Source organism: Alnus glutinosa, chromosome 10 (assembly GCF_958979055.1).
Source record: "Alnus glutinosa chromosome 10, dhAlnGlut1.1, whole genome shotgun sequence".
NCBI classification, from domain to species: domain Eukaryota; kingdom Viridiplantae; phylum Streptophyta; class Magnoliopsida; order Fagales; family Betulaceae; genus Alnus; species Alnus glutinosa.
Window position 1 is genome coordinate 10,093,630 of NC_084895.1, and position 23,907 is coordinate 10,117,536.

General features: G+C 35.1%; 2 protein-coding genes across 3 annotated transcripts; one reads left to right on the forward strand and one right to left on the reverse strand.

The window, feature by feature from the left end:
* Positions 1–5,296: 5,296 nt before the first annotated feature.
* On the reverse strand, positions 5,297–23,838 carry LOC133879638 (ankyrin repeat-containing protein ITN1-like). Of its 2 annotated transcripts, XM_062318274.1 has the most exons (8): positions 23,679–23,836; positions 16,548–17,119; positions 12,683–13,180; positions 12,433–12,585; positions 10,738–10,836; positions 8,748–8,795; positions 8,189–8,616; positions 5,297–6,091 (listed from the first exon to the last, which is right to left on the reverse strand). In XM_062318274.1, exons 2-8 carry the CDS (start codon positions 17,110–17,112, stop codon positions 5,480–5,482), a joined length of 2,403 nt encoding a protein of 800 aa, XP_062174258.1. In that variant the 5' UTR covers positions 17,113–17,119; positions 23,679–23,836; the 3' UTR covers positions 5,297–5,479. The 2 variants fall into 2 exon arrangements, with proteins under 2 accessions (XP_062174258.1, XP_062174259.1); XM_062318275.1 differs by lacking the exon at positions 8,748–8,795 and having other exon boundaries at positions 8,189–8,268; positions 23,679–23,838.
* On the forward strand, positions 19,420–20,233 carry LOC133879015 (uncharacterized). The gene is made up of 2 exons (XM_062317566.1): positions 19,420–19,830; positions 20,081–20,233. Exons 1-2 carry the CDS (start codon positions 19,420–19,422, stop codon positions 20,231–20,233), a joined length of 564 nt encoding a protein of 187 aa, XP_062173550.1.
* Positions 23,839–23,907: the final 69 nt, after the last annotated feature.

Sequence of the window (23,907 nt, forward strand, 5' to 3'; positions counted from 1 at the left end):
ATACAGATTTTTGTTTTATGTTATGTTTTGGTTCATAAATGAGGATTTGTTGGTTAGTTTTGTGCTCTGTTTTGGGGGTATGTAAGTAAGTAACAGAGCTCTGTTTTGTTTTGTTTGTACTGGTTTACTCTATTTGTTGATCAGTTCAATGAATTTTGTGCTTCATCATGTTCTTACTTGGAAACCTTCTCTGCGGAAGCTAGAAGAAGACGTCATGCTTTTTCTCTCCTCTTTGAAATACCACGTCTTATATAAGGTCTTCTTAATTACTGCATTTTAGTGGTAGAATCTTCCATTTCTTCCCTCGTTTGATGCCAGTGAGTTGTTTTCGCAAGAGGAGCGCGTTGAGATGGCGGATTGCAACACAAGGATTAATGGAGACTATTTTGCTTCCCAAAACCAACAGGTACACTTGGCTTCTAATGATGCATATGCATGCACATGCATTTCTCTGGAAAGAATGTAAAGGTCAGAGACACGTGTTCCATCAACGAAATAAAGAATCATCAACGAAATAATGTATATACAACCAAGTCTCACTCTACCGAAAATTAAAGAAAGCAAAATACGTGAAACAAGTAAATAAAAATCTGAGGGAAGCTGTTCCAGTATACGTGTCCACTAGTCTAATGGTTTTCCTACTTCCCTTATTGCTCGAGAACAAGTATAGGCCATTAGCAATGAAGAGGAAGCACACCGAGAGAGTGATAGGGAGAGAAGACAAAAGGTGGTTTGACATGCTAGAGGCTTGCATGGGAAAACATAGGGATTCTCATACGGGCACTATCCAACCCTCTTCACTTTTTCTTTTCTTTCTAAAGCTTTTATCCTGGTAGGCGTGCAGGCAGTAGGCTAGTAAAAACAATCAGAATCTTTTATGTACATGTGCGCAACACCTTAAGGCACACTCTCTAGCTCTCATATAATGTATAGACGTGACTATTTCAGCTGAATGTGATTCTGAATGGAAAAAAGTAAGAACATAAAGCAGTAAGGCACAACAAGTAGGCAATACCAAGGATTCTGAAAATAAACTGCATTAGGAGCCAACACATCAAGTGTAGCAAGTAGCATCTAAGTGACAGCTCTCATCATCTTTCTATGTGCTTTAACTTGCGCCAATCATGCATTTGACTGGACATTTCTCTAAAGAAACAAAATAGCTGCTGAGCCTCATGGATGCTAATCTGGAAATAAAACTTGTATTTCAGCTAATTCGGTCTACCTGTATTATGAAGAAACCTTATTTTATGAAAATAATCAGAAGGACACTATAAATTACAGACAAAAGAATACGTCTTCTCCTCTGCAACTGTTGTGTAGAACAGGGGAGAACAGAGTTTTTTTTTTTTTTTTTTTTTTTTTTTTTTTTTTTTTTTTTTCCGAATATAAATTAGTCTGCTTGCATTGCAGACTTGCAGAAACGTACCTCCTCCCCATTCGGCGTCGTCGAACACTCTTCTTGGCCGTCGGTGCCCACCCATTCCTTCTCCGCCAGGTTCGCGTATATCGGCTTCAACAAGACCGTAACGTGTATCTAGTATATTAAATTGATGTGTACACACACACACACACACACACACACACACACACATATATAGTATATTAAATTGATGTGTACGTTATATAGTAAATGGAACATATGAACTTAGTATGATAATTACTTAATATGTTATGCATTATAGAGCAAAAAATAATAATATGTTATGTATTAGTACAATTAATAACATGTTATATCACTATTAACTAATCATTATATTATATGATCTAAGTATTAGAATCAAAATTTAGATAATATATATGTTCATCTAATTTAATATTTTTCCATATGATCATATTCTCTAAGAGTTAAATAAGTTGGGCGTTTTGGCTTCCCAACATGTTATTAAGTGAAAATCTCTAAAATAACGCAATTCTATACCACGATGATTAACAAAATAATCATAAAGAGTCACTTCTAAGTGGCATTTTACTTAATTTGTGATTATAATAAGCACAATGTTTATACTACATCAGACAAAACCTTTATCCTCTCGTGTGGCTTTTGCCTTGATTAACATCATTCCTAGTGCATTAGTCTAATCGATCATGATACGATCAAATGATTGATCAAACTTGACACAATTGAAGGTTTGATCAAATATCTAATTTATCGTAATGCATCAGTTCGATCTATTGTGATACGAATGTTCGATCAATCAAACTTGACACAGTGAATGTTTGATATAACATGCGATCGATCATATAGGATGATAGGATTAATAGAATCATCTAATCGATCCTGGTGTATTACTTCGATCAATCATAGTATATTAATCTAATCCATCGTGATACGATCAAATGATCGATCAAACTTGACACAATTGAAGGTTTGATCGAATATCTAATTCATCGTAGTGCATCGGTCCGATCTATTGTGATACAAATATTTGATCAATCAAATTTGATACAGTGAATGTTCGATCTAACGTGCGATCGATCATGATAGGATCATAGGATTGATAGAATCATCCAATCGATCTTGGTGTATTATTCTGATTGATTCTAGTGCATTAGTCTAATTGATTGTGATACGATCAAATGATCGATCAAACTTGACCCAATTGAAGTTTTGATCGAATATCTAATTCATCATATTGCATCGATCCTATTTTTTGTGATACGATTTTTTGTCATATTGCAAAAAAAAAAAAAAAAAAAAAAAGTTTTTTAGTTTTTTTAATTATTATTATTTTTAAATTAATTTTTATATTCAATTGGAACCTTTTTGACAAAAACAACTCAAACTGGACGCGTTTTCTCTAATCGTTTTGGAGGGGGGTGGGGGGGGGGGGCGAGCAGTTCGTTTCCCCGCGCACGCCCCTTGTTTTTTTACAAAAAATTTCAAACTCTTTTTTATTCTTCTTTTCTCTTCCTTTCTCCCCTGCCTTTTCTTTCTTCTTTCTTGTTCTTCTTCTTTTTTTTTTTTTTTCTTTTCTTTTTCTTTTTCTTTTTCTTCTTCTTCTTCTTCTTTTTTTTTTTTTTCTTCTCGGCTTCACCTGCCCCAGCCGACTCCTCCTTCCCTTCTCTCTCTTTTCCTTTTCTTTCTTCCTCTCTTCTCTCTGATTCTCTCGCACGACCTCCTCTCCATTTTTCCCTTCTCCTTTCTTCTTCATACACACACACACACTTGATGAACTGAGAGAGAGAGAGAGAACCCGTGTGTGGAAGGTGGGTTTTTGGCCGTGGGTGGTGCGATTTTTGGAGATGTGGTGGCTAGGTCACCGTCGTGGCGTGGAGGCAGCAGCTAAGGCAGTGGGTTCCGGCCTTGCTTCGGTGAGATTTCTCTTTCCCTTGTCTTGGATTTGTTTAGATCTCAACTTTGATTTTCTGTGTTGGCCGATTGAGAGTATTGGAGCTTCAACCGATGCTTTTCCTTGGGTTTGAAGTTGACTTTTGGTGTTTAAGTGATTTTTGGTGGGTGTTGACCGAATGGGTCTTCCTCTTTGTGTTTGGTTACAACCGGTTTAATGTTTATGGACAGGATACCGTGGAGCTATCTCAACCTGCTTCCCAAGGGCCCAACGCTCCTTTGATTGGCATCATCCAACCAAGAAGAGAAGTGAAGAAGAAGAAGACCGAAGAAGATGGAAGAGCAAATCCAAAGGGGGTTTTTTCGGTCATCAAAGGAAATCTAGCAAGGTGAGTTAATCTTGAGCTTCTCTTGATAATTATGAGATACCCATCCGGTTGAAGCTTTTTATTATTATTATTATTATTTTTTATGGAAATTGGTTGATTTGGTTAATTTGGAATGTTGATGGGTACTCTTATTTGACCGATTATAGTAAGAATTGGTGGGTTGTTTTGTTTAATTTTGAAAATGGGTAAGATTTTCTAGGTGTTCTCTTTTAAGATAACTGATTATGGTGTTGTGGAACAAGTTTTTATGTTGTAAATTTTCTGGGTAGATGGGTTTTCTTTTCTACCTTGTCTCTATGGTGGAAATGAGTTATTGGCCGTATGGGTAGCTGAGTTTTCTTTTCTACCTTAGCGGTATGGTATACTGCAATTTCTATTAATTGGCTGACTTCATGATCGAACATGCCATTTCTTGACAATCATGCTTCTGTTGCTCCAAAGGAACTAAACCTCATTTCTGGAGTGGACAGGTTTAATTAATTGGCTGACTTCATGATCGAACATGCCATTTCTTGACAATCATGCTTCTGTTGCTCCAAAGGAACTAAACCTCATTTCTGGAGTGGTCAAAACCTGTAATTTTGTGAAGATTGGTTGACAGAGTTCATGTTTATGTTATCAATCTTTTTTTTTTTTTTTTTGAATTGACAAATCGATCTTAGTACTTCATTGCAGTTAATATGTTTATTTTGTTATATTTGCAGCCATTGCCTCGGTCGTTACCATAGCTGAAATTTTGAAAAATAATGGATTGGCTATTGAGAAGAATAATATTTTCTGTCTTCCGTACGTATATTTGTGTAATATTTTAAGCATACAGTTAACTTCTAATTTTCATAGAAAATAACATTCACTGTCTGCAGAGATCATGACCTCAACTGTCGATATAAAGGATGACTCTAGGGGAAGTGCATTGCATTGCTTGGTGTGCATGGCTAGGCTGGTAAAATTAAGGATAAGAGGGTGTTCTTTTTTGGGATAAAAAATTTGATATGCACTTTGGTGACGTGTCAACAAGTCACTACAGTAATATATATGGAAAATGATAGATTTACAACATCACCACAACAACTGCACAACACCCCTCTCACATGGGGTGTGGCTCAGTGTGTGGGGTCCACTCCCATGTGAGGGGGTGTTGTGCAGTTGTTGTGGTGGTGTTGTGTAGGAATCAAATCCCAATATATATATACACGGGAATTTAGTGATGCGTCACAAATTGACACGTCACAATTTTGTAACATGTCAACACATCACAATTTACACGTCACTAAAACAACAACAACAACAACAACAACAACAATAATAATAATAATAATAAGATGGGAATTTTAGTGACGTGTTAGTGATGTGTCAGATTCTAAAAGAAATTTAGCGACTTCGGGTTTTGAGACATTGAAAAAGCGTCACTAATGCGACGTCACTAACTTTTAGTGACGTGTAAGACCGTCTGACACATCACTAAATGCCAGTTACTAAAAACTCAATTTTTTGTAGTGTATCTCCAAGTCAAGCTGCATGAGGGACTGCCATGGATCAGCGGTACCTGAATGAGCTCTTGTGCTGCTATGTGTGTGTCAAAGATATCATATTTGGAACAATATAAAATAGAAAATTTAATAATAAAAAGATATAATGATAATTGGTCTTAAACTATCTGGATGAATCACAAAATAGGCAAAATAAACCAAATGAAGATTTATCAGTCATCTGTCCTAGACAAAAAAAATCGTTAGTTTTGGCTAGTATGCCAATTCTTCTTGGAAAACATTTACATTATACAACAAAATGAGGAACGTCATACCCACCTCCCCATTTTCTTATCAAAGATGCCTGGTCCGTAAGTTGACATGCACATGTCAACAAGAAGGGGAAATTGCATCAATATGAATAAGGTGACAGGTACACTAGCCAAACAAATGACAGGAATGATTATCCATGAATATTGTCCTTGTAGCATAATTAAAAGAGCAGTAGAAAATGCTATCATCATGGCTGCAATGGAAAAGAAAAGAGTGGAAAGTCCTATGATCATCTTTCTTGGCAAGGATTCAAGGAAATCATCTTCTGCATAGCGTGATGTTAGGATTCCCAAAAACATCACGACTGAAGTTGTGGAGGAAAAGAGCGACAAGGCATCGGATATTATAAAGAGCATGAACAATCTTTCATCTAAGAATACAGGGAAGCCAGTATCTTGATTGTTACCACCTGGAACAGTAAAGGCTGCAGCAAACATAATAGTAACAATGAGAGCGCCTACCACTGTACAAGAAGTTGCTGTGCCCTTCATCCATTTTTCTCCTTCTTTCTTCAAGTCTATGTGGTTCTTTGTAAACAATTCCCTAGGAGTCAAACCATCAGTGTTCAAATATTCCTTACACCTGGGAATGCCAATACTTTCCACCTCCTGCATTGTCGATTTAACTCTTATAAATGAGAGGAATCGCTATTCTTTAAGAAATAGACAATGTTTTTGGAAAAAAGTAAAATTATTTATATTATTTTAACCCCTCATCCCTTTAAAAAAAAATAAAAATTAAAAAGTTCAATTGATGTGGGTGTCTAGCCACCCAAGTCACAATAGAACCCGGGGGTGGCCACATAACCCCCTAGCTACTCCAGGGATGGTGCGAGCATCCTCGGTGAATTTGCGGGTGGCCTAGGCATCTTCGAGTCGTGTCAGGCCACCCTCGATTTGCATTGGGGTGGCCGTGACCACCCCCAACGGCACTAAGGGTGTTGCAGCCACCCTTGGGTTCTTCTGTGGGTGGTTGTCCACCCACTACAATTAAACGTTTTTTTTTTTTTTTTTTTTTTTTTTTTTTTTTTTAAAAAAAAAATTTAGTTTTAGAAAAAAATAAAACAATCATGTGGGGGTTTTTTTGATAATTTAGATTCAATTCCAATTAGGGCATATCTTTCACCAAACTAAAGAATATGAATAATTATTTCATTCCATACTCATTCATTCCTAGTAACAACTATTTATTTTCCTAATTGAATACTCATTTCGTGTACCAATTGCAACTTTTTAGAATTTGAGAGAATATTGCAATTTTGGTATAATGCTTGAGAGGGATAAGTATGTCTTGAAAGGAAAAAAAGAAAAAAAAGAAGAAAGAGAAGCTACTAATATATAAACTTAATACCCTATTGGTCAATGACAATACTATAAAGACAGACAATTTAACCTTATAGGTAGGAAGAATAAATATTAACATTAAAGCTCAATACGTAATATAACAAATTAAAAAAGGAATTAGTGAATTATCAAAGATAGAATGAATATCAATTAAATCATCAGTTACCCAAAGTCTTAAACTTATAAAAGGTTAAGTATCATTATCCCAAGAACATGAACTTTATTTACATTATTTATTATTTTATCTGTTTGTTTGTGTTGTAAGCACTGAAGCATCTAGAATCCTATTCGCCATCTATACTCTTAACATTCGTGCCTAAAGTTTTTTGTACAGTTGGGTACTTTACATATCTCCTTAAATGATATAATCCCTAATAAGCCCCAATTGAACTAGCTTCTGTCTTCAACCTTTCATTTGTTTGGAAATAACATCTCTCAAGCCACTCGCCAGAAATGTTGTCTAAGCAACCCTTCTAAATGTTTAGAGCTTCATTAATAAGCTTGCGATCAAGCGTGCTCGACCCTCCCACCAAACCCAACAAAAGATCTGTCTGATCTAGGCTTCTCCAACTTTCAATCATTGTTTTTAGCTCACACCTTACCACCGCACGTCTCCCAAATCCTTCGTTAAGGGACAACTCTTTGTAGAACTCATTATCTCAAAATTAAGAGTCTTTGCAATTAGTAGATCTAAGAAATGCATTCAAGGTATAGCTATTTGTAGAATGCATTTTCATGGTAGTCCAACACAATGCATTCTAAATGCATCAACATGTTAAAGAGTTAATATGTTATTGTAATTATATTGCAAATGAAATGTTCAATTTCACTACTTGTTACAAGTTACAAGGACCTTGTAATTTAGATATTTTATGCATTAATTGCACTTAAAGCACCTAAATCACATACAATACAACATGAATTCAATTAATCTCTTGAATCACAATTACCCAAACAATATGAATATTGAAAATAAAATAAATTGTTGTAAAATCAAAGAAAATAACAAGACAAGATAAAAATATTACAATATGTGAAACTAGCTAGTTCTTCAGGAACTATGTATGATTCTTCTCTATTATTGTGTGTTTTACATACTACTCAATACTCCATTTTATAGATATGGAATCATAATGAGAGGTTAAGGAATATGAAAGGGTAGAACATGAATCAAAAAGCTAGATCAATGTATTACATGAATGTTATAGGAATTCTAAAAGGTGATATGAATGTGTAGAATTCCAAGATATAAAACTAAATAGTCATAACATAAATTTTATTTTAAAAAATAAAATTCAATTTGGCTTGTAGGGTACTAATCAGTGAAAGTATATGAGAAAAGTTTTAAATGAGAGAGATGACCTTAAACCATTGTAGTTCCTTTTGCATCTGCAAAGCCGCCCCTGGGATTCGATTAAGTAGAATCGAAGCTCCTGTCATTCCTGCCATATGTAACATGATATTGCTTTTCTTATTAGCCCAACTTGTCATAGTTTTCTTGTCAGCAAGCTGGTATATAAGGCTAAAGATTTTTGCTTGCCGATGTAGGACAGCATGTGAAAATATGGATGTGCTATCTCCATTACGGCTCCATATAAGGTCTGGATTTGCTTTGACCATACCAAAAATAAAATCAAAATTTCCTTTCTCGATAGAACGGAAGATGGCATCATAAAGTTGACCTTTCTTCCTTTGCTTCTCATTCAAAATTGAAACTTCTTTGCACATGTGAACCAGAAGTTCATGGGACTTGGCGTGAACTAATTTCGATCCATATAAATCCTTGATTCCTTTATCAACAATCGAAACAATGCCAACTTAGCTAGATGAAACTATATATATATAAAATAGAGTTCAAAGGCTCCACAAATTATTAATTAAGCGAGGTATGGTATTAATTGAATTGACGTATGTACTATACCCAAGAAGTTAAGGAGATTCGAAACTAGCTGGCGCAATAGAGCTAGCACTGCAAAATAAATATGAAATTCGGTTACTCATACACAATAGAAAATTATTACTAAAATAAAATTAATAAATAAAATTATGTGTGTTAAAAATATTATGGTTTAAAAATGTAGAAAAAACTGTGTTTTCAAATTGCAAGTAAGGGGTATGTTTTTAAAAACACTATTTTGATAGTTAAATTGTGATTTTCTGCGATTTTACCAAGCAATTAATTGGTTTTGAAAAATTATTGGGGTAATTACCTTTTTCCCCCATCAACTACCAGCCATTGTCAACATGACCCCATGAACTGACACCTCGACCAAAAGAGAGCATTCAACTACCAACTTTACATACTTTGCCCCCTTCCGTCAGTTTAATTCGTAAAAAGACTTAAATGCCCTCAACTTTTTTAAACATATTAATTTTAATATTTTTTTTTATTAATTACTGTTGGAGGGCATTTTGGTCTTTAAACCAAAATTAACGCCCAAAAATAGAATATTCCGTCCAAGTTAACGGGATTCCCTGACGGAGGGGGGCAAAGTATGTAAAGTTGGTAGTTTGATTATCAGTTGGTGGGGGCATGTTGACAATGGCTGGTAGTTGATGGGGGGAAAAGGTAATTACTCCAAAATTATTTTTTAAAATCGCACATTTTAAAATCACTATTTTTAAATTGCACATTTTAAAATCGCGAACTCAAACAGACCCTAACAATTGGGGATATAATTTATCGTCAGTCCCACTCAAGAAACCTCTCTAACATAGACCAATACATAGGGAGTAATTGCCCGGCCAGCTCATGGAAATAATGGCACAAACCCACTGCATGAGGAATAACCACACACTATACATGGAAAATAATTTCACTCCCATTATGCGGAAGATAACTGCCCACTATTCCAGAGTGGAAGCAAAATCCTAAAAAAACAAGGATTGAACATTGGACATCTTCACAGATAGTAGATGTAGAAAATAATATAAAAGGAAGCGTAGCACAAGCGACCACGTAAAAGGGGGCATTTGGTTTCCTCCTAAAAAATCTATATATATTATTTGTAAAATTTTCTCCAAACACCATGCAGATTGAGCATCGGAGTGTCCTTAGTAATCATGAGATCAAAGGACTCTAGTAACCATTTTCTCTATGAAGGAGGTGGCTATTGCTAGCCTAGCTGTCAGTAAATTTCTAGTAATCATATATGATTGTGTGCATGTGTGTGTGGGGCGCGAGCGCAAAAAACCATCTATTAATTAAAATCCGTTAAGGATCGATAATTTACTAAGTATAGAAATTTCTTACAAACTGTGTAGGAACTTCCACAACCCAATTTCTAAAAATATGACCTGTGTCCCTTAGCATGTGAAAAGTACATGTTTTTTTTTTTAAAAAAAAAAGAAGTATGTGATTCTCATTTCTTTTTTAATAGCGTTAATAAGAAAGAATGTGCTTCTTACATGCTTAAAGGACACAACTTTATTGCACTTGAAATGAAGAGGATCCTTGTCCATTCTTTCTTAACTCTTTGTTTATGTGAAGAAATCTTGACTTTTAATTAAGAGAAAAGCTCTATCTACTTTAGAATTCTTCGGTATGTCATCCTCTTTTATAGTACCTAACACAATCTTCCAAAAACACTTCGTATATAATTATATAAACATTGTCTCACCCCTTATATGTAGCATCTATGTCAAAATGCCAAGGTCTCCCCCATTCCAAGAAATATCATCATTAGCAGTGACATTATTAGCAGCAACTCAAATGTTATCGCTGATATGCATGTGCTTATTCAGCCGTCACTTTTGATAGTTGATTGTTACTAATGTTTTCTTTGATGAAGGCAAGTCATGGTTTTATCATTTAAGTAATTATCACAAGAGAAAATATGAAGTTGTCCAAAATATTATTCTAATTGCTACAATCCAAATGTTAGGGATAAGAAGTTTAGGCCACAACATACCTGATCCAAAGAATTTTATTTGATCACTTCGACTTTTTTCTACGTCTTGAATGTTCAAACGAATTTCCTTGGTGGCCCAAGCCGGTTGAATGTATATACCTTTCATCACAAAAGGTCAACGAATCTCGAGTAAGAAGTTCGGTAATAGTATTACTACATATCTCACATGAGCAATTTTCTTTTTAGCAACACAAAAGATTAAATAAATAACTTTTCAATACAAATTACAAAAATAAAATAAAATAACTTTTCAATACCTTAGAAATTTGGCTTTATTATATAGTGTGTTGTAGCATCGGATATATGGGTGCAAATGCGACCAGGACCCTACTTAAATAAATGCTCTTTATATTTTTCTATGACAAGATAAACAAAGTAATACATTTTGGAGTGTTGGAGGCTATCTTTTCTTTTCTTTCTTCTTTTTTTCCTTCTCTTTCTTTTTTGGATTCATGATATATATGCTAGCCCCCTTTGAGGAGAACCTTTTGGTTTCTGTCCATGTGACAAATAGCAGATAGACAATCCATCGTTTATGAGTTTTAAAGTATGTTATGTAAATTGAGAATTGTGATAAGATTTATGAATTTCATGATATGTTTAAAAATGACATTAGAAGTACATTATGTTAATTGATGCATAAGTGTGTGAAAGTATGGACACAATGATTATATGTCACGAAAGCACAATGATGTACATGGAACAAAATGTTGAACTAAAGACCCTTGGGATGCATACCCATGGGTACCATTCAATAAGACCCTTGTGCTGCATACCTCTAGGCACTATGAAATGAAAGACTGTTGGGCTGTGTACCCCTCGACACCATGAAACAAAACCCTTGGGCTGCATAGCCCTGGACACTATGAAATAAAAGACCATTGGGTTGCGTAACCCTTGGCACCAAGATGTGAGGAAAATGAATGAAAGGCATGCAAAGCACGATGATGATGTGTGACATGTTTTATGATGATTTTCATAACTAAATGTACCAAAATGTATATGTGTTTGAATGGAATATAGCATATATAAATATCATAACAACTGGAATGTATAGAATGATTTATGTAGAATTTTATGCTAGGCATACCTATATGCTTATAAGTTTGAATGGAACATAACATATTTATGTCTTTTTGGCTTGATTGCATATGATGATTTATATGTGATGTTAGGCTTAGATGTACACGTATGCTTGTATTTCTTGAAGGTTTGAAAGGCTTGTATATGAGTGTAGCTGAGTTATGATATCGTTTGTTTATTACTTAGATGTATTCATATGCTTATATTTTTCGAAGATTTGGAAAGCTTGTATATGATTATACCTGAGCCACATGATATATAGCTCTGATGTTGTAATTAATACTATTAGTTAATGATATTAGTTTCAGCTGCAATGTGTTTAGTCTTTGATATGTTATGCACATGACAGGTGATGCGTTTGAGTTGTGTTGGTTCATGAAAAATTATCACGCTACTGTGATGATCCGTTTTGAAAATAAAAATAAAAATAGGTTGTCACAAAGACTTACTTAGGCATCGTAGTGAGACCCCACCGGTACCTTGGCGAGTTCTCTTAATTAATTTTAGTTTGTTTTTCAGTGATTGGGGGAACGTGAGAATATCGATAAAAAGTGCCGTTTACACTGTACCAAAAACTGTTCTAACATTAAGAGAAAAGAGATTGGTACTAACAGTAGTTGTAGATCCATCGTTTCCAAAACACGAGCCCATCTCCACTTGGGAATGCATTAGGCATATCGGCCAAAGCGTACAAAGGGGACCGATCCTCATTGTCTTGAGCAAGAGCCAAACGTGGACACTTCCTAATTAAATCCAAAGCACTATCTGTTGGATCAAAAAGGGAATTATATTGCGACAATTTCAAATCATTAGAAATAACGACCGATGGATTGTTAGACTTAGGCGAAGAGTTGGTTCTTACCTAAACATCGGCTATATATAGCAAAGGTACAAACTGTAGCGCCGTCGACGGCATTTTCTTGCGTTAGATGTTCCAATGGAGTGTGAGAATAGAGATATCCAGCCAACTCTGTATGCCCATTGTAAAAAGCCCTATTAGCTGGAATATTACTTGACTTCGAATATTTAATGCTGACCAAGTTGTTGTTCTTTCCAATCATGCATGCAGTCATCTTGTAGTTTCCCGCACTAATTGCATAAGGTAGAGCTGTGTTGCCATCCGTATCTAGAATTGCCAAGTCTTCCACCGACATTACATCCACTAATTTCTCCACTATACACTCATGTCCAGCAATAACAGCAAGGTGAAGAGCCGTTTGGCCTAAAAACGTGATTTTTGCACTCCTTGCATCGGGCTGGCGCTGAAGGAACTCCTCTACAGCATTCCAATCACCACTTTTCAGAGCCTCTCTTAAGGCCTCATACTGAACATAGTCAACGTTCCCATTTTCGTCACTGCCTGCAGATTAAAGATTTTTGAAGGCACTCTAACATCAACATGGCCACTATATATGGGATGTTCTTTTTCTTGGGATTTTAAATTTCAGAATTAACTCAGTATGTAAAGGTCGGTAGAATTAGTACGTACCGACAAAAAGCGTATATATCACCAGCCTAAACGTTCTTTATAACAAAGGAAACTTGGAAGGAAAAATCTTATTCAAAAGCAAAATTTTATTAAATTAGTTCATATCTCCCTCTCGTGTGTGTTTGTGTATAAAATATATTATATATGCACCATCAACAATGTACTAGATTTTTTTACATAGTTATAATATCACACTAAATGATGGTTAAATTGAAAAATCATGTACAGACTTGTTGGGAATAAATCCCACTCAAAATTGGGATCAAAACCTTACTCCAAGTCAAATTGGGGGTATGAGCCACAATCTTAGTCCAATTATAACTTTTTAAAGAATCTGGTCGATGGTCCTACTCCCAGATCAATGGTGATAGGACTCCCAGACCAAATCAAACTCCAAGGTTAAGTAGGAGTAGAAAACCTAATTCAGGTTTTACTCCACCTCTTTGCCTTTAAATAAACCCATACCACAGGTATAAATGGCAAATTGATTATTTTATGCATTAAGCATACGTTTCTCTCAAAAGTTAATTTAGGCATTGGAGCAAGACCCCCAGAAAAGTCTCTTAGGTTAAGTTATTTTGTAGTGATCGTGGGAGCATGAAGAGCACCGAGGAACGTGCAGTTCACACAGTACTGAAAACTGTTCTAACAGTTTGACACCATCTTTGGGAACATTTATTCATTTCTCATAAAAGAAAAAAATATTTGCTATGCAAAAGAGGACATGTTCTCGTGGCCGATTCAATGAGAAGACAGTAGCTGGAGCCAGTCATTCAGCCCCAATCCGTCCTGAAAAGATTAGAACAATCGACTGCCAGCACCTTTCCTTCCCTTGGGCAGCGGAGATCAAGACCGCTTAACAGTGTTGAAAGCTCGGATTGAAGCCATAACAAGGCAGAATGTGGAGTTACTACTCAAAATTCTAGGACAATCCCATCCCTAGGTGAACTGGGATGAACATGAAGAAGAGGAGGATCGTTGATTGAACGATCACCAAGAAGATAATTTTCGAGAGGATAATCACTGGGAACAAAGGAACGAAAGGGCCAAGCGTCATGGAGACCAACAAGAAGATGGAGGAGATTTGAGCAGAATTGTTGCTGAGTTGGAGAGAAGGTGCACACACATGGAGACGAAGAGAAAGAGAAAAGAAAATCTGTAGTGGTGGTCAAGATTGTATTAGGTACTGGCTCACCCTTCACCAGGTGGGTAGAAAACTACCAGCTACCCGAGAAGTTCAAGGTCCCTCAGATCTTGAGTTATGCTGGAGACAGAGATCCTCTTGATCACTTGGAGAATTTTTGAGATCATCTTGATCTTCACGGGACACCCGATGATCGAAGTGGGGTGTCAGGCCTTCCCTCTTAGTCTCTCTGGGAGTGCCTGGGACTTGTTCAGGAAGTTACCCATGAATTCTGTTGATAAGTTGAGGAGTTGTGCAAGATATTCTTGACAGAGTTTCTGGCTTTGCGGACACGAAAGAATCCATCAGGATTATTATCCACGAGACCTTCCTAAATGAGATGAGATGGATTAGGAGAATGATCCCTGGGAGGATATAGAGAGAAGAGATGATTGAAGAAGCAGGATTTGGCGGTGTAAAGAACTGACTCCTGAGGCAACATTAGGTTATAGCCAAGATCAGGAACCCGTTGATGTTGCTTCTTTTTAGGAAGGAGCTAGGGAGAAAATATGAGGAAAAAATAATGAGGCAAAGGAATCTGCCTGAAAATATGGAGAAAGCCCTAAGGAAAATCCAGGGAGAAATCCCTGCAGAGAAAACAAGGAAGGGAGACAACCCTCAATTTTCATGTTATAGGGTGAAAACCCTAAGAAAAAACGAGAAGGCATGGGGGGTAGGATTTGATCCTCGGGTTTGCAGGTTTCAGGTTTTCAAAAACTACAAAGGTATCACACATTTTCGAAAGATATTCTCAACAAATTTTACTAAGGAGCATCACCTACATAATCCGAAATCAGAGGGGTAGGTCGATATTCACAAGGATAAAAAGACATGTCACGAGTGTGATCACATGCTCGGTATCGCCAGGAAATAGAGCAGTTGAACCCGAGACTTTTAAGGGTCATGAGCTAAAGATCATTCAAGCTAGCCTCGAAAGAAGTCAAGGCTCGAATTTTTCGAGACACAGAATTCCCATTATCCGAGTATGTCTCGAATTAGGGATAGAAGGGGGGGGGGGTAACTTTTGGGAATAAATCCCACTTAAAATCAGGATCAGAACGCTACTCCAGCCGAATTGGGGGGTATGAGCACAATCCGGGTCTAATTAAGACTCCTTGAAGAATCTGGTCAACAGTCCTACTTCAAGTTGAATGAGAATAGAACTCCCAGACCAAATCAAATTCCATGGTTAAGTGTGAATAGAAAACCTAATTCAGGTTTAACTCTCCCTCTTTGCCTATAATTAGGCCCATACCCCAGGTATAAATGACAAATTGATTATTTTATGCATTGAGCATACTTTTCTCTCAAAAGCTAATTTAGGCATCGGAGCGAGACCCCTAGAAGTGTCTCTTAGTTTTAATTGTTTTGCAATGATCGTGAAAGCGTGAAGAGCATTAAAAAACGTGCAGTTCACATCCTACGTCCCTACCAGAAACTATTCTAACAAGACTAATTTTGGTTATATAGTTTACTATACCCTACAATAAAACCAATAAGACTTCATTGAACTAATGATTTTCTAAAAATAATAAAATCGACCAACTGAACTAGAATAAATAACTCATTTTCCCTCTCCCCCGTTTGAGAAAGATTAAAAAAATAAATAAATAAATAAATAAACTAGATTAAATAACAGAACTAGAAAAGAATAAGTAATAGTCATTGTGAACCAAAACTTTGAAAGATAAAAGGAACTATCATTAGGTAACAAGACCTTCTTTAATAAGATAATTATACTATTTAAATTTATGTGAGGTGAGGACTAGCTAGCTCATAACCACCACTATTTCATTTTTTATTTTATTCAACTAAGTTTTCATCAATTTGTTTATCTGACATGGAACTATGCCAATTAATTCAAAAATAAGTTGACAAATGAACATTTTGAAACTAAGGTAAAATTTTAAATTTTAATTATCATAATTGAAAATTTGATGACTGAATTGAAATCACAAGAAAATATGCCTGCTATTATGAGCTTTTGAGAGAGAGAGAGAGAGAGAGAGAGAGAGAGAGAGAGAGAGAGGAGGGCGGGGGGATTGGAGTCAGCACCTGTAGGCACGGCATACTTCTCTGCCAACATATCCCAAGCGGTTTTCGCCGAAGTAATCTGAATAATCTCAAAATCTGTTTTTGTTCCGCATGAAATTTTGATTACATGTAAGGCTGTGGAATTCTTCTTACTCCAAGCCTTAAAGGCAGCTTCATCATCTTCCCTGGGAGGTTCAGTGGTTGCTTCAATTATCTCCCAAAGATCATGGGCCTTCAAATAGGTTTTTATTTGAACACTCCAATCCACATAATTATCTTCCTCAAGAACACGAAGAAACTTTTTTGCCAATGTATCCCAAGCGATTTTTACAGAACTAATATGAATAATCTTAGAAAATGTGTCCGGTCCGCATGAAATTTGGATTACATTTAAGGCTGTCGAATTCTTCATACTCCAAGCCTTAAAAGCAGCCTCATCATGACTTGGAGGTCCGGTGGTTCCTTCAATTAAGTCCCAAAGATCGTATGCCATCAAATAAGTTTTTACCCGAACAGTCCAAGCCACATAATTATGTTTGTCAAGAACTTGAAGGGCAGCTACAGTCAAGCCACCCTTTATCTCCATGTTTAATCTGTGAGTATATCCAAATAGGGTTAGGAGCATAAATTAAAGACAATAAAAGTAATAATATGAATTCCTTGACGGACTTTTCCATTCTTCTTGCATACCATTAACTGACGTTTAATCATTTGGTAATTCTTATTTTTTTCCTGATTAATAAAATATTTGTTGGGAAAAACCAACAACTGAAATATACGGTTACTCAAGATATTTGTATAGGCGAAATAGGAAAAAAAAGAAAAGTCAACTGTTTGTCAATGACCGAAATAAAGGGGTTTACAAATAAATAAAGAGCTTTTCTATTCGGTAACTAAATCAAATGAAGAGCACAAGATTCACAAGAACGCGAACTAGAATTAGAAGTCCTGGCCTGCTTGTGAGCAGTACGTAGTAGCATTGTCCTATTTCTTCTCATTTCAAATTGTTTGATGCAATGGAGTTATTATTCCATAACAATATTATTAGGTCCAAAAGCGCTTATTATTTTCTATAAGTAATTTATTCATTCTTCCTTAGAGCAAAAAATTTATGTTATATATCTTTGAATGACGTACTTCAAGATACACACACAAAATAATGCTACATACTATATTTTGATCATATAATGCTAACGTGACAGTTTTAACCAACTCTTAATTAGTCCTAACATTGTTTTTAAAAAATTAAATCTTAAGGTTGGTTTAGACTGCTACATCATCATTGTGAGATAGTTGTGCATAAAATTGTAGTAAATAACATTAATACTTATATATAAATAAGAATTATAATTTTGAAAATTCTAATATTGATTTCCCTTATTTTGGAAAAATGTTCATAGAATTTGTTTGGAGGGTTACTTTCTACGATTTGGTTTAAAATCGTACTCTCAAACACATTCTTAGTCTATAACAAGAACTAAGGTTTGCAAAAATTTGAGTTACCCCGAGCACCTTGCAGTCTTATTAATTTTTATTTTTTCCCAAGCAACACCCCTTGCAGTAAATAATCTATGGTGGCACGGTGTTGTGGTGCCATGCATGCATGTTGAAAATTCCCTAAGCATAGGCGGACCCACCTCTATTTTCAGCATGTATTAAAAAGTCATTTATAATAGGCTTGGCAATTTTGACACGACCCACGAATCCGACACAAACACGACACGAATATATAGGGTTTGGGTTTAGGCTATAACCCGTTTATGACCCGTCAACCCGTTTATGACACGTTAATGACTCGTTTATGACCTGCTAACCTGTTAATGACACGTTTATAACCCGTTTATGACCCATCAACCCGTTTATGACATATTTATGACGCATTAATGACATATTTTTTTTTACCAAATTAGCTAAATGGGTTGATAGGCTAACCTGATGGGTTGACACGCCAATCCGAATTGCCAAGCTTATTTTATATATAGAAGTGCTATACAAACAAAGAGATTCATAAAAAGGTGTACAGAATTTTCATACAATATAATTTAGGGTTCTTTTTTATGAAGATATGTTTGCCAAACAGCTCATGATTCATGGGCATTACCACGTAGATCACTAGGTCTTCCTATTTCATTTTATTAATAATTTTGAAATATATGTGTTGCAGAAGGCAACAATATTATTGATGTAGGAATTTAGTAATGATTTTCCTAAAATCATGCACTACACGTGTCAAAATTTATTAAATCTGAAGGCATACTTAATTAGGAAGTAATACTTATTAGATAACATTTAAATTATTATCTTCATGCATATGTTAAAGATCATGACAACCTCATAAAGAAAAAACCATTTAAAGCATATGTTAAGATGCTTTTATACCTCCAACTTGAAGCGGCAATTTTGGCATCACTTTTTGTTTTTGTTTTTGTTTTTTTTTTTTTTTTTTCCTCAAAAGCAATTTAAGCCACGCATTACACTTATTTTTCTTTTTCGTTCATCTATTGAATAATAAATTTAATTTTAATCACATTTATTTGAGTCTTTTATTATTCTCGTATGTTATTAAGTGACTTGAAGATGTTGTGTTTTTTGAGTTTTCCAAAGTTATTTTATATAGGAGTTACATGGGAGTTATGGGATGTAAATGAATAAAGTTAATGTAAAAAAGGTAGAATGAGGCAAAGAAAAGAAAAGAAAAAAAGATAGAAGGATCAATTGTATCCTATAAATACCCATGTAAGCAAGTTGCTTTTAATCAAGTTGAATAAAAGAATACAAAGTCCTCTATCAATTTAGTGTTTCTCTTCCTTTTCCATTTTCTCTCTTAGTGGGTGTTGTTTTTTTCAATTTTCAACAAATTGGTATCAGAGCATAGTTTATTGACCTTATAGAAATGACCAATTCAAACTTTCCATTTCAATTTCCTCACTTTTCCAAAGACAATTTTGATAATTGGTGCATTCGTATGGAGGCACTGCTTGGATCGCAAGATACTTCGGAAATTTTAGAAAGAGGTTATGATGAGCCTCGTGAAAAAGCTGCTTTGAGTCCTAATCAAAGAGAGGCTTTACAAAAACTTCGAAAGAAGAATCAACAAGCTCTAACCCTTATTTATCAATGTTTGGATGAAGTTATGTTCGAGAAGGTAGCAAATGCAACCACCTCCAAGCAAGTATGGGAGATTCTCCTAAACTCCTATCAAGAAATTGATAATGTGAAGAAAGTTCGCCTTCAAACATTAAGAGGCGAATTTGAAGTTTTTCGAATGAAAGAATCCGAGTCGATCGTGGATTATTTTTCAAAGGTGTTCCCATAGTAAATCAAACAAAGAGCTATGGAAAAAGATTGGAGGATGTTCGAGTCATTGAAAAGATCATTCGTTCCATGCAACAAAAATTTGACTATATCGTTGTCGCTATTAAAGAGTCAAAAGATATAGAAACCATGAGTATTGATCAATTCATGGGATCTTTACAAGCCCATGAAGAAATGCCCAACAAGAAGAAGGAAGAACCATTGGAGCAAGTTCTAGCTACAAAGATTTGTTTCAATAGATAAGGAAGAAGAGCAAGAAAGGAGCCAAAGAGAACAAGGGCGTGGACGAGGTTGTGGCCATGGTAGAGGAAAAGGAAGAAGCGGACATAATAGTTTCAATTACGAAGAGAAAGGTCAAGCATCAAAAGGACGAGGAAGAAGAAATAATTTGAAGCAATGTGGAATAAGCTATGATAAATCTCAGTTTAAATGTTATAATTGCCAAAAATATGGTCATTATGCTTGGGAGTGTAGAAGCCACATTAACAATGTGGAAGACAAAGTCAATTATGTTGAAAAGGATGAAGCGCAGCCTTCTTTGTTGTTAGCTTATAAAGAAGAAGAAAGAGGAGAGAATAACTCGTGGTATCTTGACAACGCGGCAAACAACCATATGTGTAGAGACAAACAAATTTGTGGAGCTTAATGAATCAATGAACGGGAATGTTACTTTTAGAGACTTGTCTAAAGCTCTAATAAAAGGGAAATGTACAATCTTAATTAGCTTGAAAAACGGAGAACATCAATTTCTTACAAATGTTTATTTTGTTCCAATTATGAAAAGTAAAACTTTGAGCTTGGGACAACTCTTAGAGAAAGACTATGAATTCATATGAAAAATCGCAGTCTTTTACTAAGAGATGACTAGAAGAATTTGATAGCCAAAGTTACCAATGACAAGCAATAGAATGTTTCTATTAAATATTCAAACAGATTTAGCTAAATATCTCAAGACTTGTTTGAAAGATTTGTCTTGGCTTTGGAATTTGAGGTTTGGACATGTAAATTTTGGCGGATTAAAATTGTTGGCATAGAAGAAGATGGTGAATGAGTTGCCTTCCATTAATCAACCGGATGAACCTTGTGAAGGATGTCTTGTTGGCAAATAATTCCGGAAATGATTTGTGTTTTGGGCCTACCATAGGGATCTCTGAGTTTATTTTGATACAAAAAATAGTTAATTGTAAGTCATGTAAACCACATGAACTAATTTATTTTTTTATTGTTTTTATTTTTTATTTTTTATTTATTTTTTTTGTATTAAGAGTGACACATGTCATCATTTTATTGGTGCCAACATGAACATTAACGGAATCTGTCAAGTGTTTTGACTCTAGTGACTAAATTGTTATTTTGGCCTACCTTGATGACCTCTGCAATTTTTATATATTGCACGAAGTGATTTGTGATTTAGGCTAATTATAGGGACTGATTTTGCATTTATCCGATTTTTTTTTTGGTATTAATCCACCCCTTGTTATTTTATTTTTTAGAGGATAAGGGTATTATGAGAAAAAGTGTCCTTTTGAGAACACAATGTAGTTTGATTGGTCACTCTAGCACACTTAAAAATTTAGGGGGCTATTCTAAAATTAGTTGTTAGTTCATAGGCCCTTTTTATATTTAACCTTTAATAAAAATATTTGGGTTGAAAGTGAAAAAGAAGAAAAAGAAAGAAAGCAGTGGCCGTGCGTGTTTTTATTAGTGAGCATTTGGTAGACTTACTAATAAGTTTTAGGGTAAATATATTTACACAACAAAAGTTTGCACAACTTGTGCACAACAAGACACATAGGTGTGACTCATATATGTGAGATGGGGTTTGAAACACAACACCATTACAACAACCCCTCACATGAGGGTGGGCTCCAGTGTGTGGGGCCCACCCTCATGTGAGGGGTTGTTGTGTTGGTGTTGTAAATTTAACATTTTTCATGTGAGATTGTGCACACTTTTGTTGTGCATGTATCACTTCTCCGCTCTCTCTCTCTCTCCCCCTGTTTCCATTTCTTCTCCTTTCTCTATTCTTTCACGCCTTCCCTTTTTCTTCTATTCCTCTTTTTCTTTTTCTTTTTTTCTTTTTTTTTTGTTCTCTTCGGTACTTCATTCTAGATACAAAGCAGAGAGAGAGAGAGAGAGAGAGAGAGAGAGAGCAGTGGTATGGGTGCTAACCGGTTGAAGCAAAAATTGGTTTCATCAAGGTAGATTATTTTCCTCTATAACTTTTGGGTCTTGATTCTTGGTTGATTTGTGTTAGGTTTTGTTTGGGTTGCGGTTGATCTTGCTTGGAGATGATTGTTGAGATTGATTTGGGTTGTTCTTGTGGTGGATTTTTCTGAGGATGTCCAAATGGGGGTAGTAGCTGGATGGAGTTCGGTTCTTGTGGGTGTTATTATTGATGAATTTTCTGAATGATTCACGGCTATAGGAAAGGTTTTTATGGTTGTAGTTTTGGAGAGTAGTTTTGATGTTCATCGTGTTGCTAAGATAAGGTATATATATTGATCATACTTACTTTTATATCTATAAGGTATATTTTATCCTGAAAGTTTATATTTAGTGGTATTAGTCGTCTTAGCCTGATCACTAAATGAGAAACTCAAATTTTAAGGTTATCCTCTCAGAATGGCTAAAGGTAGTGGATAAAATAAATTAATAAGCTAAAAATGAGCTAGCTAATGGACTGGAACGGACTATGGACAAATGGAGTAGAGACAAATAGATGAGTTAGTAATAAATAAATAAAGTAAATAAAAAATAATGGTAAATGTTTAAAAAGAGATGGGGATCTCTAAACAATATTCTATTTTGATGTTTGGTTATATTATTTAAGGATTTTTAATTTACTAATTTAAGTATTATTGCATGAATATTATTTGTTTGCAGAAAATATGTGTAGGATCTTTTCTGAGGATTGTAAGTATAGGTTTACTTACTTAGATATGATACTAGTTTTAATAAATGTAGGGGTGGATTTACTTACTTACTGTGATATTTTACCAAGTTTTTATAAATGTGAATTGTAAATATGGATGTACTTATTGAGTAGTGTCATAGTGGTTTATTACTTTTATGTTTTAATGTTTTTATGCCTATATGATTATATCATATTCTCTTGAAATTCATATGCAATACAAGAATAAACTCGATAAGAACAAAAGTGGTGATCGCAGCAGTCATAAAACGGTGAGGCATTAGGCTAGTTAGCAGGACTAATGGTCCAAATGCCTAATATATAATTTAAGCTAGGGTAGATATAATCGCCAATATTAAATAGGTAGTGTTCAAAGTATCTCGATAGAGAAATATTTAGTTTCATTCTTTTGTTCATCTCCATACAAGAAATATGCAAATCTGCTATTGAATTTGTGGGACCACATGTGGGTTCAATAGAGTTAGTGACTGATTTGTAAAAGAGATGTGTAAGAGAATGACACTAAACACATCTAATATCATTATATGCATGGTTTAATCGTACTTGTAATAATATACTTGAATAGTTTTAATTAATTTAAATATTTCTTAGTATATACTACTACAATCTTTTCATAGGATCCAATAATTGTTGGCCGAGTAATATTTAAATGGAATTGAAGTTTAACCTTGACATTCCCACTCTTAAAGCAGTCAGACAGTTGGACTAAAACATGATCATTTTAACAAACCATATAACGAGACAATCACATCCTTCATGAGAAAACCTCGCAACAACTACATATATTATTGGATCCAGCATCCAGGGCATGCAACTACAGAACTCTTTCATGAAAACATAGCATTTCTCTTAATACAAAATGCAAAGGAGAAAATTGATGCAAAAATGAAGCAGTTACTTACAGGTTTAGACGACGGACTGTCTTCCCAAACCGAAGCTCATAAGTCAGTCCCACTTTGCAATACTGGTTTTGAGTAGACAGACACTTTGCAATACTGGTTTTGAGTAGACAGACTTCAATATTTAAAGAAATGGCCGGTGAGATCTATATCTACGGCTCCAGTAGTGCCTTGGTGGACGCAACACATGCCACAGACAACAACAACAAAAAAAAATTCTACTTTAAGAAGA

Bases quoted from the DNA above. Each gene is read 5' to 3' on its own strand.
- LOC133879638 (XM_062318274.1), bottom strand. From the start codon at position 17,112: ATGGAGATAAAGGGTGGCTTGACTGTAGCTGCCCTTCAAGTTCTTGAC. The intron at 13,181-16,547 runs GTGCTGACTCCA...TTTAATCTGCAG, and splicing joins GAAGTATGCCGTGCCTACAG to GCAGTGACGAAAATGGGAAC. The intron at 10,837-12,432 runs GTTAGTACCAAT...TTGTGATGAAAG, and splicing joins ACGATGGATCTACAACTACT to GTATATACATTCAACCGGCT.
- LOC133879015 (XM_062317566.1), top strand. From the start codon at position 19,420: ATGACCAATTCAAACTTTCCATTTCAATTTCCTCACTTTTCCAAAGAC. The intron at 19,831-20,080 runs GTGTTCCCATAG...TTGTTTCAATAG, and splicing joins TCGTGGATTATTTTTCAAAG to ATAAGGAAGAAGAGCAAGAA.